This window comes from Bolinopsis microptera, chromosome 7 (genome assembly GCF_026151205.1).
Source record: "Bolinopsis microptera isolate Bmic1 chromosome 7, MBARI_Bmic_1.0, whole genome shotgun sequence".
Classification (NCBI taxonomy): Eukaryota; Metazoa; Ctenophora; class Tentaculata; order Lobata; family Bolinopsidae; genus Bolinopsis; species Bolinopsis microptera.
Window position 1 is genome coordinate 8055805 of NC_087078.1, and position 19125 is coordinate 8074929.

General features: G+C 40.9%; 6 protein-coding genes across 10 annotated transcripts in view; 1 reads left to right on the forward strand and 5 right to left on the reverse strand.

Annotated features, from left to right (window-relative positions):
* Positions 1 to 5848, forward strand: part of LOC134818831 (GATOR1 complex protein DEPDC5-like) — a 70059-nt gene extending 64211 nt beyond the window's left edge. Inside the window, exons 7-9 of one of the 3 annotated variants that reach the window (XM_063828512.1) lie at positions 72 to 156; positions 302 to 447; positions 2883 to 5824. In XM_063828512.1, the coding sequence (XP_063684582.1) occupies positions 72 to 156; positions 302 to 447; positions 2883 to 5663 (3012 nt within the window). In that variant the 3' untranslated portion in view covers positions 5664 to 5824. Of the gene's footprint in view, positions 1 to 71; positions 157 to 301; positions 448 to 2882 lie in introns of all 3 variants that reach the window. The other 2 variants (XM_063828513.1, XM_063828511.1) reach the window with 2 other exon arrangements.
* Positions 1 to 13883, reverse strand: part of LOC134818849 (uncharacterized) — a 68945-nt gene extending 55062 nt beyond the window's left edge. For both annotated transcript variants that reach the window (XM_063828541.1, XM_063828540.1), the window contains exon 1: positions 13867 to 13883. The gene's annotated coding sequence lies outside the window, so the exon portion shown is untranslated. The remainder of the gene's footprint in view (positions 1 to 13866) is intronic.
* LOC134818832 (mutS protein homolog 5-like) overlaps positions 1 to 13886 on the reverse strand; it is a 50331-nt gene extending 36445 nt beyond the window's left edge. The window contains exon 1 of one of the 2 annotated variants that reach the window (XM_063828515.1): positions 13861 to 13885. The gene's annotated coding sequence lies outside the window, so the exon portion shown is untranslated. Of the gene's footprint in view, positions 1 to 13860 lie in introns of both variants that reach the window. The other variant, XM_063828516.1, reaches the window with a different exon arrangement.
* LOC134818855 (synaptonemal complex protein 3-like) overlaps positions 1 to 13888 on the reverse strand; it is a 60157-nt gene extending 46269 nt beyond the window's left edge. The window contains exon 1 of the mRNA XM_063828546.1: positions 13866 to 13888. The gene's annotated coding sequence lies outside the window, so the exon portion shown is untranslated. The remainder of the gene's footprint in view (positions 1 to 13865) is intronic.
* The window catches only part of LOC134818839 (cytoplasmic polyadenylation element-binding protein 3-like), a 56474-nt gene extending 42586 nt beyond the window's left edge, over positions 1 to 13888 (reverse strand). The window contains exon 1 of the mRNA XM_063828524.1: positions 13865 to 13888. The gene's annotated coding sequence lies outside the window, so the exon portion shown is untranslated. The remainder of the gene's footprint in view (positions 1 to 13864) is intronic.
* A 431-nt stretch (positions 13889 to 14319) lies between these two features.
* Positions 14320 to 19125, reverse strand: part of LOC134818851 (proteasome subunit alpha type-1-like) — a 30319-nt gene continuing 25513 nt past the window's right edge. The window contains exons 2-5 of the mRNA XM_063828543.1: positions 15740 to 15968; positions 15228 to 15540; positions 14949 to 15114; positions 14320 to 14785 (exon numbers count right to left, since the gene is read on the reverse strand). Of these exons, the coding sequence (XP_063684613.1) occupies positions 14702 to 14785; positions 14949 to 15114; positions 15228 to 15540; positions 15740 to 15965 (789 nt within the window). The 5' untranslated portion in view covers positions 15966 to 15968 and the 3' untranslated portion in view covers positions 14320 to 14701. The remainder of the gene's footprint in view (positions 14786 to 14948; positions 15115 to 15227; positions 15541 to 15739; positions 15969 to 19125) is intronic.

Here is a 19125-nt window from a genome sequence, read left to right on the forward strand (position 1 = left end):
TTCATCAAAGTTTTGAATCTGGCGCTCTACAATTCCTATATCTCTTATTATATATATATATAATATTTCAGTTTGACTGTGATGGTAGACCCTATCTTGACATATACGATATCGTTTGTGACGGTGGAAACATAACAGACGTCAAATCAATAATAGGTAATACATTTTCCAATGTGATCTATTTTACTATGACCAGGGAATTGTTTGTGGAGCCTCAAGCATTTCTTCGATTAATTACATAATCAATATTAAACAATATTATACAGATTAAAAAACTTCACTAACTAAACCACCAAACCAGGTGTAATGAAGAGACGTTTCAACAAGTTGAGTCTGATAATAGATAACTTAGAGAAGGATTACAAGGTTGAGGTATCACCGAGTGCCAAGGGGAACTTTCTCGAGTGTATAAATCTGGCTCTGGATCATTACACCAGTCATTTCCAGGTACATTCGCTCAAATAATTCAAATTTTCATTCTGTTTTTGTTTATTTTATTTATTTGTGCAGTAAGAATTCGGTCTATCTACAATCACTTAATCCTAAATCTTACTAAAATTGTAGAATTTTCTGACCAGACTTTGAGAATCAAAAGTTTAATTTCCGCCTGTTATCTGATTAAAGACATGGTGAGGAGGTGATACTGCATGGTGGGGACTGGGGAGATGATACTGCATGGTGGGGAGGTGATACTGCATGGTGGGGAGGTGATACTGCAGGTGATACTGCATGGTGGGGACTGGGGAGATGATACTGCATGGTGGGGAGGTGATACTGCATGGTGGGGAGGTGATACTGCATGGTGGGGAGGTGAAACTGCATGGTGGGGAGGTGATATTTCATGGTGGGGAGGTGATACTGCATGGTGGGGAGGTGATACTGCATGGTGGGGAGGTGATACTGCATGGTGGGGAGGTGATACTGCATGGTGGGGAGGTGATACTGCATGGTGGGGAGGTGAAACTGCATGGTGGGGAGGTGATATTTCATGGTGGGGAGGTGATACTGCATGGTGGGGAGGTGATACTGCATGGTGGGGAGGTGATACATGGTGGGGAGGTGATACTGCATGGTGGGGAGGTGAAACTGCATGGTGGGGAGGTGATATTTCATGGTGGGGAGGTGATACTGCATGGTGGCCGGTGGGGAGGTGATACTGCATGGTGGGGAGGTGATACTGCATGATGGGGAGGTGATATTGCATGGTGGGGAGGTGATACTGCATGATGGGGAGGTGTTTTTTTCAATTTCAATGATTCCTAAAATAATCAAACAATTATTTATTTTTACGGCACAATCAAACAATATCAATGATATATAAATCAGTGGAGGCGTGAGGAGGTTTCAAGTGCAGAAGGCCACTGCTTATCTTGAGGGTGACCTGTGCTTGAAACTCCCTCAACCATCCACTACGTCAATATACATACTTATTATAAAAATATAGAAAAATATAATAATCTAAAATTACTTACCTTAGTCGGTAATATTATGGGGGGGGGGATTATAGGTGTTAAAAATAGAAAAGAACCAAATTCGACCCCCACAATTTTAACTGCGACTTTCCTTTCGTGAAAAAATCGAAAATATTGATCAAGTTTTTTTCGCAATTATAACCACATTGCCGCTTTCACACCAAATTTAATATTTTTTCATTAGATATCCGATTGATATTGTTCCTAGTTAACACCTCAAATTGAAAGGATGGAGGGAATAATAGACAAATCGGACTTTTTGAACCAGAACTAGCTTCAATTCAGTAAACAATAACGTAAGCATACTTCTGGACGTGAATGAAAGAAACGTTAATCATATTATGACTGATTTACCAAAAGGAACACCAAAATTTGACTCAGGGGGTTAAATTATGGGGGGTAAAAATATGGACTGCTATAAATATGGTTCTTTGGCCCGAAAAGGACCAAATTAGACCCCCATAATATTACCGACTAAGGTATTGGTCTAGTTTGGTGACACAGGCCAGGAAAGCCCAGTTGAGTTTTAGTTAAGGTTTACGTTTTAAATTATAGTTTGAAAGGTTAGCCATGTTTCATGGCAGAGAGAGATATCATGGGTACATAGCCGTACCGGATGTAAAATTTAAGATATAATATAATTTAGTTATAATATAATAACATACATTGATGGCGATTTGTGTCACTCTCGACGACCTCACTGATTGGTCACTGGTCAATCGTGTCTTGTGTCATCCTCATCGGCCTTGTAACTTTGTAAGATGGTCATTCAAGAAAAATGAGTGAAAAATGAGTGAAACAGTGAAATTTGGTTCGCGGAAAGCCGAAATTCAAAATATTCATTGCATCATAGTTTTCTCCGGGTATACTGCTTCCAGTACCTTGATGGCGACTTGTGTCACTCTCACCGACCTCACTGATTGATCACTGGTCAAAATTTCAGTTAAAACCACGAAATTTCGGTCAAGGGGACGGCAGAAAAGCTCCTCTTCAAAAATCTTCGAAAATCTCTTTTTATGTTCTGATGATTTTCCGTTTATGAAAGCTTTCTTTGGAAATAGAACTTTGAGTACCTCAATGGTGTCTTGTGCCATGCTCAGTGACCTTGTAAGATGGTTATTTAAGAATAATCCAGTAAAAGCAGTGAAATTTGGGTTGCGAAAAGCTGAAATCTGAAAATTTCCTACCGGTAGAACATTTCAAAATGTTATTGTAAACCAGCTTTGTAGAGCATATGAAATTGCATCGAATATGAATGTGACAATTACAAAACTCATGAACACTGAACAGTGCCCTAGACTACATAGTTCCTTCCCTGCACAATTATCAAGTAAAAATACTAATCTCCTCCCCACCGTTTATCAACTAAAATCAAACTGTCGATATTAACATTCTTGAGTATTCTCCCAGCAGGATAGAGTACACTACAGAACTGGACAGCAAATAGTGGTCGTCACCGCGGGATCTGGAATGTTCTACCTTGATCGGGAGCTTACCAACTTCACCAAACATCGGGTCCTGGATATGGGGGTTGGGGCGGATGTGGTGTGCCTTGGGAGCAAACCTCTCCATGCCACGCCCCTTTTTGTATTCCAGGAGCAGCAGATAAGAAAAGGAGAGGAGAGAATATTTGATAAGTACCAGGTACCACATTGGATGAACATGCATTTTTATGCGATGAATAACAAGCCCAGAGAGTTTGTACCTATCATAGGTCTGACAGGAGAGGCCACGAAGAGCAGCAGAATAGTGCCGTTCAGAGGTCCGGCTCCTTCCTTCCCGGGCATGAACTTGGAGAACTGCACCATGAAGCAGCTGAGTCAACTGTGTGACGACTACGACGCTACCCTCATGAAGTGCCCTGTTATGCACCACACCTCTTCCTCTACATTCGAGATTAACAGCGATGATAATAATGGTCCCAGTAGCTTGTCCAGCGATGCGGAGATCCACTCAAGCTCTCTTGGGACTACACCATCTCTGGATCGCCGGAGAAATGCAGCTCATAACCCCATACCAGAGAGCAACCCTTTCAAACCCTCCTCTTTACCTCGTCCAGTTACAAACAGTAGACGACGCTGGGCGCACGTGTTTCCCTCCGCAAAGCCTCCCCAGAAGAACTGGCATGGTTTGTCACGAAGTCTGAGGATAGAACAAGATGAGGACGCTGACCATGTGGACTGGCAGAGTTTAATAGCACCAGCTTGCTTCCCCATCACCACCGACTACTATCCTGACACAAGGTACATTGCTAATGAGTGTAAAGAACATCCCAATCCGCTGTCTTCTACCGACATCAAACAGCTCCAAAGAGAGATTATTATTCAGCGGATATCGAGGGGGTTCCAGATTGTTCTGAAGAAGAATCAGAGCAAGAGTAGTTTGACGGTTAGCTTGGGAGACACATACCACGATATCAAACTTCTTGATAATTACACAAGCGGCACCAGCAGTGGGACAATAACTGTCAAAATTAGTAAACCAGAGAAAAAGGCACAATTCCCTGAAACTCAGAGAATCTACAAATACTGTTTGTTGCCCTATCTGGGCAAACTGGACGATATTGATAGTTGCCTATTAAACTGTCAGTCAGAGAGGACGACCAGAGAAGCGAGAGTGGATGTTAACTGGAACCAGTTTGATATGTACATTCACAGACTGATCGATCCTGATCTGGGTGATGATATGAGACCGACATTGGGCCAGACTTCTCAGTTGAGTCCGTGGAAATCCAGATACGTCATTTTACCTCGACCTGACTTTTACTTCCCCGACCATAACGCTTGCAATTTACACTTAGTGGAGAAGGTGATCGTTATCAATTTCTACAACATTCTCTTCGCTATGAATCATATCAAGCATCAAGATGATGATCCGAGACGATCTCTGAGTGTAAGCTCCATGTTTGGCTACCAGTCAGCACCAAATTCTCCCTCTTACGCGGTTATAGACGACACCTGTCGGCCCAGGACCAGCACACTTGTTGATACTAAAAGTTTCTCCTTCTCAACGGGATCATCTGAAGACGAGAACCTAAAGACAGATTCTGACAAAGAAAGCTCGAAGAGTTCCATGTTTACGCTGTTCAAAAAATCAAAATCGAGTGACCTGAACTTGGATAGCAACGACCTGAAAGAGTTTAGAGATAGCATGCTGGCTCCAAACAGTGCAATGAAGTTTATATCTGTTCCACCTAAAACAAACCTCCCTGGTCACATTTTCCAGCCCAATCTCCCACCCAATACCTTCTTAGGATCTTATCTTGTGGACTTTGTGAGACGGACACGCGAGGATGTTACTTCAGAGAACAAAGTACTTGAGTTCTGTCAGGAGTTGTTAAAACAGAAAATAATCGAAGAGACTATTGAGCATGATGAGAAACCTGCTAGTCCGGTCTTTGTTAACGGGTTCTACTTTTACAATATCAAGCCTGACAAACCATCGAAAGAAAAGTCGATGCCAAAGATTTTGTTTGAAGTTGCAACACCTGACATGCCGAACCGAATCGAGCACTTCTTTCCCATTACGGACACTGATGTCGATATACAAAATGTCAATGCCAAGTTGGGTGACAGGAAAGAATTTTTCACAGTTGATTACGATTCATGTTATGATCCTCAGTATGCATTTGGTCTTACAGTCCAATGGGACCGAGCCACTGCACAAATCATTGAGATGTGTTACCTTAGTAAGTGGCGGAACAGGGCGGAAAAGATGGGCTTCCAATTCGTACAAGTTCCTCTGAATCCGTTTGATTCACCAGAGATGGGCCAGGTGCCAAATAGAATGCCACCAGAAGTCACGCCATTCCGTGCACCAATAGACATCCCTATTCCAAATGTAGATATCATGTGTATCTACGATATGCTCTACCAGTTCGGATTTCTACACGACTACCCTGCTGGTGTTTTCCCCTCAGATAAGATCGCAGAGTACGATTATCGTAAGAATGACTTTGTTCATCTCTCAGGGATCGCTTTGGTTAGAATCAGCTTCACCTCGAAGACACCTGTTCTAAAATGGGCATCCAATGCCTTCTTGGGGTCAAGAAAATGGCATCCCAAGATATTTTTACCCAACAACAAAAAGGAGGAAAAGTTTTATCAAATGTCGTTTGAAGATCTGCTGGACAGATTTAGGTTGCATTTGGATAGGTATTTTTCTTATTTGGTTACAGATTCTGAAGTTTAAATCTTTAAGTTGGCTAATTTTTCTTTGTTTTTTCCATAATGACGCAGTATTAAATGCACATGTAAACGGCATGTAAACCAGGTCGATTGAACTAATGTGGGGTATTTTTTTTTTGATTTCTAGTTTAATGTTTATTAATTGACGATTGATTCAGTTTGACCAATTTCGTGCTAGTTTTTTGTCCGATCGTAGAATTATTAATGAGTGCCGATGAAAGTAGAGAGAGAACATGTGATCTTTGGCAACAAGAACTTCGCGCCACATGGAAAATACTTCATTATTTCACGCCACAAAATTCTAGTGTAGAAAATATTGCGCGTGAGTCTCACGTAATGTACGTACGTACGCACTACCTAAATAATACATCAGTTTAATCAAGGTAGTTAAGGGCACTTTTTTGAGAATCCCTGAGCCGGAAATGACGGTTGTTTTTATTTTAAAATCTTCTAAAATATCTCCTTCTATTCTGATGATTTGTTCAGCAATCACAGTGCACTGGCGAAACGTACATATGTGCTTCTTTGGAAAAGAGAATGCTCGGTAAAAATGCATGGGACAAGATTTGTATGAAATGAAACTTGAAACTTACAACACCTTTCATTCTGGTGTCATTCACTGCGTTACATTTACCAAGTGTTTTGCGATACCAAGTTTAATTCGCATTCAGGTTCAGTTTTTCCACCAACTTTAGGGTGTGCTCCATACTATGAATCGTGATACAAGCTTGAGAGATTTAGAAAAAGTCACCCTGTTCTCAGAGTCTTCACATCGCTGAACTTTTCTTGTTTAAAATCGGCCAGCTGTCGCTGATACATCAAATGAGATTTAGGTACTTTAGCGAGATACTGTTCCTTGAATGTTGAAGTTGATTCTGTTGTATTTCATGCGGATATTTTTGTATTGAGCAGGATGTTCTAACACATTCTCCTCTTTGATAAAAAAGGATTACTCGAGTAGGGGTACACATGCATTTTTGATTGTAGTCTTTTTGGGACCACCCATAATCCATATCAATCCGGTTCTTCAGTGTTTGAGGCGAATTTTCGTACACAGAACGATGGGCTTCCTGCGCTTTCAGAGTGATACTTCCCACACCGAGGACATACACTTCGGTTCTGATACTCCCAACCGGTGCTTAATCTCATTCATTTTAGGACACCTTTTTGTTGGTCGTGTGGCTCAACCAAAAGTTTTGAAACAGACCGCCACACTTTCCTTTCGTGTGTACCTTCGGGCTCGTTCTGTTTACTTTCAAAGGAATAGGCGGAGGAATAAACATGTCCCAAGAACAGCGGCATAGTTCGTCCTTCTAGCGATGCAGCAGAAGAGATCGTCACACCTCACGATTTGCAGGAGGTATCTTGATTGGCACACATGCTGATCGATCCACTCTTGATCGGCACACTGTCCCGGCTTCTGACTCCACTTACCTTGTATCACGTCGTGACCCCCATCGTCGTTTCACTATAGTAGAGTTTCTACGACACAGGGGGGACGTACCGCGCACTCGTGCGCGGCGGGTTATATATTGTATATACAACGTATGTAAACACACAACACTTACCCACAACATGATAACTGTCGATTACTGTTTCCGACCAGTACCTCTCCTGCTGTAGCAAAGTACCTCTTCTCTATGTCCGTGTCAGTGGTTTTCTTCGAGCCATTTAGGTGTGATACCTTAGCACCTTACCTCTTTGCAATAGTTATCGACTACTGTATGAGGCAAGGCTCTTGTCATGAGGGGTGATTCAAAATTAGCGTCCAAAATACACCTACTTCATACTCAGATCAATTTTATACCCAAAGGGCCTTTTCACAAGAATTTTCTTAAAAGTTGGGCGAGCGATTTAGTAGGAGCGCCTCTTACCTGGGGACCTCAGGCTATTATGTTCATAAACATAGAGAGATTAGGCGGAATAACAGGCTGAGCGCGGCCCAGTAAATGGTAAAGCGCGGCCCACTGCCCAACCTGTCATTCCATTGTCATACGTTGTATGACCCGCCGCGCACGAGTGCGTGGCTCCCCCTGTATAGAAACTTTACATAACAGGGCCGTTCCACCATAGTGAAACGACCGTGGGGGTCACGACGTGATACAATCATTCCACCGACGTGATACAATCATTCCGCCGGTCCCCAGGTAACGACAAACACAATACATTTACTTTATTTCATATTTGCATTTAATTCATAAAAGCGGAATTGCAGAAATAGATTTTCTTTGTATCACGTCGTGACCCCCATTGTTGTTTCACTACCCCTGTAGCGGTTCTATGATATTGATACAGGGGGCCGCACACTCGTGCACGGCGGGTCATACAACTTATGAAAAGAGTTTCCTGTGATGTGACGTGAGTTAGTGATCACCCTACTATTTGACTCTAAAGCTAAAAACTTTCCCCCACATCATCATCGTTTGTCCATTGACTATCACTAACCCGGCGCATTTCTCTATCCAGAAAAGTAAAAGTAAAGTAAAGTAAAATTTATGACATCACATCATCACACATGTCTACAAACTATCATCGCACTGTGAGCCCTTGCAGTGGCGCACCGAAAGCACATGGTTAGTTACTGGGCCGCGCTCAGCCTGTCATTCCGCCGAATCTCTATTCTAATTCTATGTTTATGAACATGATAGCCGGAGGTCCCCAGGTAAATGGTTAGGTGAACGTGAAGCGCGTCACGCAGCACGCGTAGACTCGTGGCTAGGTGAAATCAATCCCGGCCCGTGACCCATTATATTACTGCATGGGGGGGGGGGGGGGGGGGATAACGTATTTTTTTGTTTGTTTTGTTTTTTTCAAAAAATCAATTCCGCCTAAACAAAAATATCAAAAAATTGTTTTTGGCTATTTCACATGAGATAAGGGTTAGATAAGGTTGACAGCACTGTAACACAAATAGATGATAGTGATGAAACTTGAAGCGACAGTAAAATTAACAATTAAATTAAAGAATACGGTCTGTTCACTGTTGTTTTCACAAATTCCGAAATACAAATTAAGTAATATGAGGATTCTTCAGTTTTTGAAATTTTAGATAAGAAGGCGGAACATAATTTCAATTACTGCATCCACAGAACAGTCAATTCAACGAAAATATAGGGTACCAAACGGACAAAACCTCTTTTGGTTTTTTCCAAAAAAATAATTGTAAATTCCACCTTTAAAAAAAAACAATAACCCCCCCCCCCTGCATGAAGCAGGCCGTAGATGAGCTTGAAATGTGGTACTGTTAATTGTACGTTTTACTGCCATGCCAACACAAACAACAAAGCGACGGTTCCCCAGTTTACAGTTTAGTTTATATTATTAAGTCAAAGAAGATTGTATGTAGTCACGATATTGACGGTCACAACACTGCAACTGTCGACGAGTTCAACTCGGCGCGCGTTTTGGTAGGTTATAACGGAATATCTTTGTACTGCACTGTTCGATTTCGATGAAATTTACAAGGTAACGAGACCAAATGTTTTTCAGTTGATTCAAATAAATACCGTCGGAGTTGTCAATCTGCAGCCAGAGATGTCAAAAGTTTACTATGCTGAGTTGGATATTGTGAACACCCTGTTCCTCAGTTTTAAGTGGTGTCAGAGATGTTACATCGCCACAATGTTTACTATTATATGGTGTAAAGATACGCCAAAGGGTCTGGGCCTTGTACTAGACAAATTCTTCAGACTCTTATTTACACTCACTGCTAACAATATCACGTGACGTGCACGCAAATTCGCACGAAAACGTACGGCACCCCACTGTAAACCTACAGAGGGGCACTCTACTTGTGCGGCTGAAAATCAGACAAAAGAAAACATCGCGCGCTGGGCATATAGACCCTTATTTGTTATTATATGGTGTGTACCTTTTTGCCACATAGAAAGCTGTGGGACTGCCGTGCATGTGCCGCAGACAGCAGAGATCTTTTTAAAAAGAGTTATCACGACGAGAGACAATGTGCAATGCTTTTTTCATCCGTTAAGCCGTAGTTCGTGATTCTACATTAACATATCAGGCGACCGGAATCTATCCAAAAGGGTCCGGTAGCCAAACCTGAATTTATTACACAGTTGAACCTGAGGGCATGGCACTCACATTCAGTAGGTAGCCACACTGCGCCCGAAACAAATATTCACGATCTACAGTGTACTATACGGGTACAGGGTATCATCCGTAAACAATACTCAAGTAATAATATTAGTTCATATCGCCACTGACTACAGAGCCTACATCATTCTCATGACACGACCTCTCCTGGTCTGGACACCAGGGGGTCCTCACAGAGGTACATCATTCAAATCCAAAATCATAGTATAATTTCACTAGAGAATGGCGAAGTTCAGCGCCTGTCAGGCTGGCATTCATACAACATACAAGGAGGGAGTGCCGCCAGGTGTCATCATATACAAGGCAATCTGATTAACAGTACTCTCTACATATTCATCAAACTCATTACATACTCGACACGACGTGTGGCAAGTTTCCAAAAGGACCAGGGGGTCGGACGTTCTGACAAAAACCCGGGAACTGAGGGGAGCGCGCATGCGCGGCTCATAAACGTTCACATATCTGCTAACTGGTGGTGTTTTCAGTATGCATGTCAACTACTAAGTAGACCCTCTCTATGAGAGACGGGCCAAAACAAAGGGAATCTAGGACTTCGAATGTACAAATTGAATTCAAATATACAAGATAGATTACAATCAGATCAGCTGACAGTTTATAACTCCCAATACCCATTTCCCAAAATAGACCGCGGATAAAATCATGCCAATCGTTTTCTGCTTTTCGCTGAGGTAGCTTCGCGGTGCGGCTTTTCTTTTTTAACGGAAGCTTTAGCTGCTTCCACAGACTTTGAAAATTCAGCAGTTTCTTGCATGTTAGCCTTTAATTTGTTGGTCGCAGTATCAACATCAGTTTGCATGTTTTCAGTGACAGTTCTACATGACTCCGACCACCTTGACAGAGATTCCAACAAATAGTCCTGCTGTTCCCCACTTTCAACACTGTACCCAGAGATCTGATTAACAAAAACCTGCTCGTTAGCCTCGTCTATCCTACAGTCCAGCACGTTGTGCTGTATACTTTGGATGATGACCTGTTCCAAGTCTCGGGAGCTGTTCAGCCCAGTCTCAGACAGCATGTCCGAATATTTCAACACCCTTTTGTTGATGCTCATGCGTAAAATTGTGAGGATCCGCAGTTTTGTTGTTTCTGTTTCGCTCAGCTTGGGCAATTTCGCGGCATTCTCAAGATAATTCGAATATCTGCCGTGTGAAAATATGGAGAGTAGTTTGAGATAAGGTTCGTGTTCAGTGTTTACCAAGACATTGCAGTGTTCCAATAAATCAGTAAAGAAGAAGGTTGAGTCTGAAGATAAAGCTTTGCGGATGTCTTCAGCTAACACCTCACCGTTTACCTTCATGCCTTGAATAATGTACACCGGTTAGGTAAACAAACATATGATTACATTGATCCAGTTAAATTATGTGCTCAAGGAATCTAAAAGGTGGCTTTAAAACAATGTTTATTCGAGAAGAAACCAATTATTTCTAGTCCAGGATCCATTTATTTCTGATGTAACTTTCCATGTTTTTTTATAAAATAAATATGTTGAATGTTGGGTTATGATATCAGAGCATGATGTTTATTTTTGTTTACATCTTTAGTCCCACAGAAATGAAAATGTCACCCTGCGTGTTAACTATCCAGGTCGGTGGAAAAGCGGTGTAAAACTTTTAACTTTTAGAGTATCACTTTAATTACACCAACCTTTAAATTCCCGCCGCGGTGATGACGCAATAACATTCCTTTCTACAAATGGAATTACCGGGGAGTCCAGTTCTGGCACCTATCCAGAAAGTTCCGTATTACCGGAGCAAGCTGTACACCCAAAATCCGCCCAATTAAAATGAAGCTTACTCTACATGTGATGGGCTACAATTTAGGGGAAAAATTACACGGGTTAGGTTTAAGCCGGGTCCATTAATAACGATAAGAGATGGCATGGTGGTTTTAAGGAGAATCCCACGTATAAAAGATTAATTAATACGATCGATATATTAAAGTGGACGCGTTCAAAGGTCGAGGCTGCACTTGATTGGATTGAAGGTGTCACGTGACAACATACTTGGTTCCTCACTGGTAGAGGGAAAGGGTCTAAAGATCTCACATTAAATATGCTGCTTCCTACATGCCATCTCACGTCGTGTACACTCGATCAGTGGCCCGACCATCACCCACTAAGAAGCCTGCATCCTCATCACGTGCAACCAATCAGAATACGTTTCCATGGTCACGTGTTGCTGGGTAACCAATGAAAGGGAGGCTGTCAGGGTTGCAGATTTCACGGAAAGTGTGTACATTTTAACTGGGAAGGGTGGTAGGGTACAGCCGCTAGCTTTACGTGAATTATGCTGAAATATACCCAATATATGCAGACGAGTATGAGGGTGTCTGACTTTGGGTTTTGGCGGGAATTTAAAAGATGTGTAACTGTGCGAGGAAATTTTAGAATGTTATGTTAAGAATTTGAAAATTTTGTTAAAAAGGTTTGTTTCAAGCTGTAAACGGGGTTGCACCAAGACCTTAAAGAAGATAAATCATTTACTCTATCGTAAGTATGAACTGCAAAATCTATATATTATATTTACATTAAACACAAAGAATTTAATCATAACAAATTAAAATTTCGCAATAGAAATAAAAGCTAAAACAACAAAACAATAATCCCTGTCAAACTCGTACATTGCTGTTTCGATGATCACAAAACGTCTCCAAACGAGACAGTAATTTACCCAAATTCTTCTAAACAAATATATCTGACTAAATTAATTTCCAGTCTAGAGAACCTCAAGTTTTTTTACCTTAAACTTCCCTTCCACACTCACAGCCTGTCCGTAAATCAAGTTACACTCAGTTTATATATTATCTGACCCCATACCTCACACTGCCTCGCGACAATCCAATCTTATAATGAAAGGGGGCAGCAGCTCAGTTATAATCATCATCATTATTACACACAAACTCCACCAACCCTATAATGGTCAGCTGCATTAGCACTGTACACTCCAATCAACCCCCGTCTTGACTCCCAATCAACCAATCGCACGCCGTCACCATGACCACGTGACTCAACACGCCCAATCAGCACGCATATCCACGATCACATGACTCGTGTTAACCAACCAGGTGACAACTCAGGGCTCCCCGTAAGGAACGTGCAGTGATATTGAGTCCCCGAGGGCCCCCCAGGACGCACGTTGACTCTGGTATACGCCCACCCAGACTCCAAGTGCTGCGAGGTAGATCAGAGCTCCTATCCCAGACAGGATGGTGTAGCGGCGAACCTGAGGGAGATTAGTACGTGTTATTTGTTGTTGGATTCGGAGTTATTGTAACGTGTTATGACACTTCTGCTGTTGAAATGCGGTATGGGAGAAAGGTTTAACCTTGATAGTTGCATTGAAACAGACAGAGTAGAAAACTTGACCTGTACTGCAAAATACGGGAAATTCGCAGTGTAGGCGAGATCATGTATAATATAATAGTGCCCGCAACTTCTAGGTTATCTTTGATAAAATTTTGGCTTGAATTCAAGGCGAAATGCCAACACCATACACGTTAACACTGTTATCTACATGATTTGAATGGTGGGTAGCAGCCATTCAACGTTGATTGTCTCCGATATCCCACAGTTTCAAGTTTCAAGATTTGCTGGGAAATACTCCCCATCTCACCTCCTTCCCAATTTAACAATTACCATCATTACAGCAGATAAATATGGCGCACTATCAGCTGAACAATACTTGCCCAGATGTAGCGCAATGCACGTGCGTTAAACAACAATTAAACCAAAGCTGGCGTGTTAAAGTAACTGGTTTAACACTGAATGAGAGTATACAGCTTGAGGGGTTTATAGCCAACAGGTCATGAGTTTGATATCAGTAAAATGGATCATTGCCAACAATTCGAATAGAGGTTTATTTCAGATAGGGCCCGTTCGCCAAGAATTATCTTTTAAAAATTGAACATCCCAAGAACTGGCGACTCAGCTACCCGGTAGTACGTATTATATAATTATATAATATCATGTATATTAATGCTTTTCATAAAAAGTTACAACAAAGTCTTCATGTTATGTATCCTGGGTTTGGACAGGATATTACCCGCTTAAAATATTTCCATGGCGTTACATAATACTCAATAAATGTAATAGATTTGTTGCAATATAATATTATATATCTAGATCAACCGGTTTATCACATACAATACCCGAACAATATCCCAAAAATAGAACAAGAAATAGCGTATTTTAAGAGAATGTAATTTACCTGAGGAATGTGATCCACTTTAGTGGCTTCCCGCCAGAACCAGAGCACATTTATAATCCAGACCCAGGGTAGCAGTGGAATTCCAGCCAGGAAATACTTTCTACAGATGTTCACCTTCTCTTCCGGTGACACTCTCCGCAGATTCATAGCTAAATGGGGATCAGATTTTAGTAATTCATAAACGTAACATGTAAAATGGCTTCAATTCATGCTAAAAGAATCGAGATTTAGTGAATGTTATTTTGAACGGGCCGGCAGTGTGGTTTCCAACTTTCAAGAACAAAATGGGGAGAGAGTCCAATTTGATTAATACTCGGAGTCTTCAGTTTTCCCGAAATTACAAATACTTTACAAATTTCATAATTTGATCAACAAATCCTCAAATTTTACAGTTACATCATCTACATTTCTCTCGAGGAAACAAAGATCGTATTACATCCAATAATCCATATACTGGGCCATTCATTATCTTAAGTTCAGATAAATGCGAACGTTATCAGTTATTACAAAAGAAGAACGTTCGAGAAAATGCGAAAGGGGAGACTACCCACTTATATTGGGGCACTAACGGACAAAGATGAAACACGCCGGCATAATATCACACCACTTATGACGTCACTCGTCTGACAGTTTCGTAAGTTGACACGTCAGTGCCCCTAGTAGGTGGGGTTAGTTCCAGGGGCAGAGGAGTGAGGGAGTGGCCCTACTGTGTCTCCATTGTGTCTTCTGCCCCTTGCTCGGGGTCCGCTGATGCTGCTCCTCCTTTCTTCTCGTCTCCTTCAATCATCTGGGACAAAAACGGGTGTTAGGTGTGGGAATAAGAGATCTGTCTCGTTAACCTGTGGATTAGTTCAAATACGATAGTTATAGTGGTAGCTAGAAAGTAGCAACTTAGAAGTGGTAACTATAAAGTGGTCACTATAAAGTGCTAACTATAAAGTGGTAACTACCTTCAAGTATTCCTCCACATCGTCATCATCCTTCATGGTGAACTCCACATCTCGTCCCACATAGCCCACACTAACATTCTTGGTGGTCAGTTCAGTATCAGCAGGCAGACAGTCTCTTAATGCGCGGAGTGCGTGCGCAATCAGCTCTCCCAGATCTTCAACATTTCTGAGAGTGCGGGTTGGTTATTTAGTTAACTAAGGTAAACCAAGTCGTGTGTTTCATCAAACTATTTGCTGTTAATTTCACATTTTCAGTCTAAACATCTAACTAAAATTTACCCGAATTCATCTTTATGTCTCTCCAGATAAGTCCTGGCACTCTGTGACCTGGCCCCAATAGCCATACACTTGCATTCGTAGAAGTTAGAAGAAGGGCAAATGTAGTAAACATGTGGTCCGGCCTCGTCTACCCCAGCTACCAACAATCCCACACCGTAGGGTCGTCGTCCCATTACCTGGGTGCCAGTTTGAGCCTTGTCTCCGACACTGGACACTAGCCTGGCCACGGAGAGTGGAGACCCGTAAATGTAGCGGTGGTTGAGACACTCTGTTCTCATGAATCTGCTGAGGATGCGGGCATCTGATGTTAATCCTGGACACACGGGATTGTGTAAGGTAACATGTTGCAAGGTTCAGTGACACAAAAACACACTGACTAACATCACTCAACTAACATCACTCAACTATTAAATATGCCAGATTTACACCGATTTACATGGAGTAAACTTGAACTGATCTACGATTAACCTTAACTCATGACCAAAGTATAAATATTATCAAGATTTACGAACCTGCTATCGATATACCAGCATGATCATCAATAGGAATAACTTTCTTCTGATGGGAGCTAAGATCTGATGAAGCTCGTTTCAAAGCCACAAGAACAGAATGGTTCTTGCCCTTGATACCGAGAGTTGCTGCTCCTTGTTTTACAGCTTCCATAGCATATTCTATCTGATGGATACGCCCCTGAGGCGACCAAACCGTCACATCATTGTCGTACTGGTTGCGATACATCCTCTGAAGGGAAACAGTTTTCTTGTTATATGCCTTTTAGCTTAGTTTTCTCATCTAGGTCACGCTTTTTTCTGGTATCACCGATCGAAGTAAATAATTGGAGAATTAGATATTTTGTTGACTTGTTTTCAATCTATTTGGGAGAGTAAAGCAGTGAGAGACAGTTTATGAAACTATCACAATAATACAATATATACTCTTTTAAAACAGTGTCCTCCTCACAAATCAGCACACTGCCAGCTCATCTAACGCAAGCTTCTTCTCATAAGACTATACCGAAATGGTGCAGGGTGCTTCCAGAGAGCGCACGGTGCTTTCTGCACTTACCCAACACAGATGGTGCTGCCAGCGCTTCCAGAGCCCAGGGTTTCAGCGCTTTGAACCAGCTTAGACTCACCCCTATCCCTCTCATATCCATTTAACCAACCAACCCCCGAGCAAGCTTAGCCATCACATTGCTGGCCGCTGATTTTGAGCACATAACCCTGAGCCTGGTAATCTGAGAGAACAGTTGTCTGTGTCTAGTGTCGGGTACTAGAAGCAGTGGCCCTACTTTACTTGATACAAGACAGTCCACGAAATATATTTCTCCTTACTCCGGAGCATTACTAGAATTATAATACGGTTTAGCAATAATTCTTGGACTCGCTCCAATATTCATCACGTTCATCTTTATGTAGTTTTCAAGCCGGGTCTCAGGTAAGGTTCATGTTGGATTTCTTGGAAGGAGTCCAAGAATTATTGAACTCAATATGCCGCCTCGTGTGCAATACGGATAATGTCATCTCCTTTTTTACTTTATTCCAAAATTCTGATCAACACAAAACATCGTCTCTGTGGCTTGCGAGGTCATTAAATCGGGGACGTTACATCGTGACCAGTATTTAATCCCACATTCATTCAACATGAATCAGAGGATAAGGTCACTTTCAATGGTCATGGTCACATTATATCGACATGACTTGAATTGTGTAAAGGTAATTAATTCTTCTGAGTGCAGAGAAGATGTTAAAACGTGCCCGATTTAACGACCACAAACCACAGCTTCTTCATTCTCTTGTGTGTGTATATATAATCTCCAATTAGTTCTCGGTATCAATAACGTGCATCAATCATGTTGGGCTTGGCATCACATTAGGGGTGACAATAAATTATATTAGATACGCCAGGCTTACAGTGCCAATCAGTACGGTACCCCACATTTGCTACATCCACAGCACTCAACTACCCCTACATTTGCTACACGCCGGTTTATAATGTGAGTAGAATGTTACAATCTCGACCTAGCAAGCTCGGGCTGAAAGAGCTAGAAAAAAGCTCCGGTTCTAGAAAACTTTATAGAGGTCAGGTGATTTAATGTGTTTCTAAAAGAAAGAAAGAAACTTGGTCACATAGTGATCATACCTGTTATGGAACTATTAGTGTATGGAACGTTGAATGAGATGGCTTCTCTGCTTTGTGGACATTTACCAACGACTCAATAGAGTGCTCAGTGCAGGATAAGCTGCAAGATAAGCAAACGCTCTGGGGTACCGTGGTCAATAACATCGGATTCATAAAATCTCAAATAAACGTATTCATAATGATGTTTAAGCCTTTATCATGTTTATAAAACCTTCAAACCATATAAAAATCCTGCTATCGCTAAACCTATGTGATCGCTAAATCCTAAATCTAGATCTATCATTCCAAAACGGTCAAATTCGACATTAAACAAAAAACCGTGTGAGCCAAAATCCATATAATCGTGTTGACGCTGATAATACTGATACATATCGCACGCTGTGCCTCGTAATCCATGTTCTGCTAAGTGATATTTCAAAAAATTCCAGCGCTTAATCAAACTTGTGTGTCTTTAGACATTTTTATTCCAAGAAAAATGGGTATCATACTATTATAATGTAGATATCCACGACACAATTCAACGCATACAAAACACTATATGATCAAAGTGGTAAACGTAATGACGGCAAGTATAATATATCGAGTAGAAATGCTTTTTAACAAAAAATATTATGTACAAAACAACACTTAAAATGTGCATAATATAATAATGTATATAACCAAAAATTCCCTTGCTACTATAAAAATAAAAAAGTGTATCGCATGCCAAGGTTATCGTGCACACGAAACAACCAAATCATGACGGATAAAAACGGGCTACTAATTATCAAAGTTACAAAATCTACTTAAGATAGATTTTAATTATGTGTGTGTGGAATGTGTTGTGTGTGTGTGTGTGGGCAGCCATTAAGTGCTAAACTGAATGCCATACGGAAAAAGAGCGATATCAACAGATAAATTAGTACTTATCCAAACCGCTAGTGCCCTTTCATATGTGTCAGTACCATAGATGATGCATTGATCAAAGTGTACCTTCATACATACTACAGTTACTAAATATAATTAAACCCAAATAATCAATTTATTAATTTTAAGCTTTCCTCTCAATGTAAGAAATTAGCTTCAAGAAAAAACTTAAAATTTGAATAATTTAAGAAATCACGTATCGTACTTTACTAATTGTGTCATATTTAAATGATTTTTGTCAAGAAAATTTGCTTCATCATTACAATCAGTAATGTACAACCGAATCAGATAACATTTTCAATCGAAACTTAATTCACTGGCGTCTCATCATCAAAAATAACATTCATCATGCCTATAATAATATTTCGTATTCATGTAACATATAGCTAAACAATATTCATCACGCCAAATTACTTTTAAGCAAATTAAATAATTAATCCACCATCATAAAATAAAAATTCAGCTGTATAAAAGATATTGCGTCCTGCGATGGTCTACTCAACAAGTCACATGCCTTCTTTCAAATAATTTGAGATGTTTTCTCCTCCAAGAGCCTCACAAGAGCCTCTTAAGGGTCTCACAAGAGCCTTGAAATAGTCCATATTATTGTGACGGAAACGTTTCAATACTATAAAACACGGATCATAGAAATAGGAGAAAGGAAATAGGGGGTACTGGTTTTTATCTAGACGTATGCAAATGCTCTCTCTTGTCATCAACTTAGGCTTTAAAACCTATCAATAAACCTAACTCAGTTAAGAAATAAGATTGAGCATATCATAAAATAAAAACGCAGTTAAGTGAGTTGCTATATATCTCTCTCTGGGCAGGTTTTAGGAACACCTGAAAG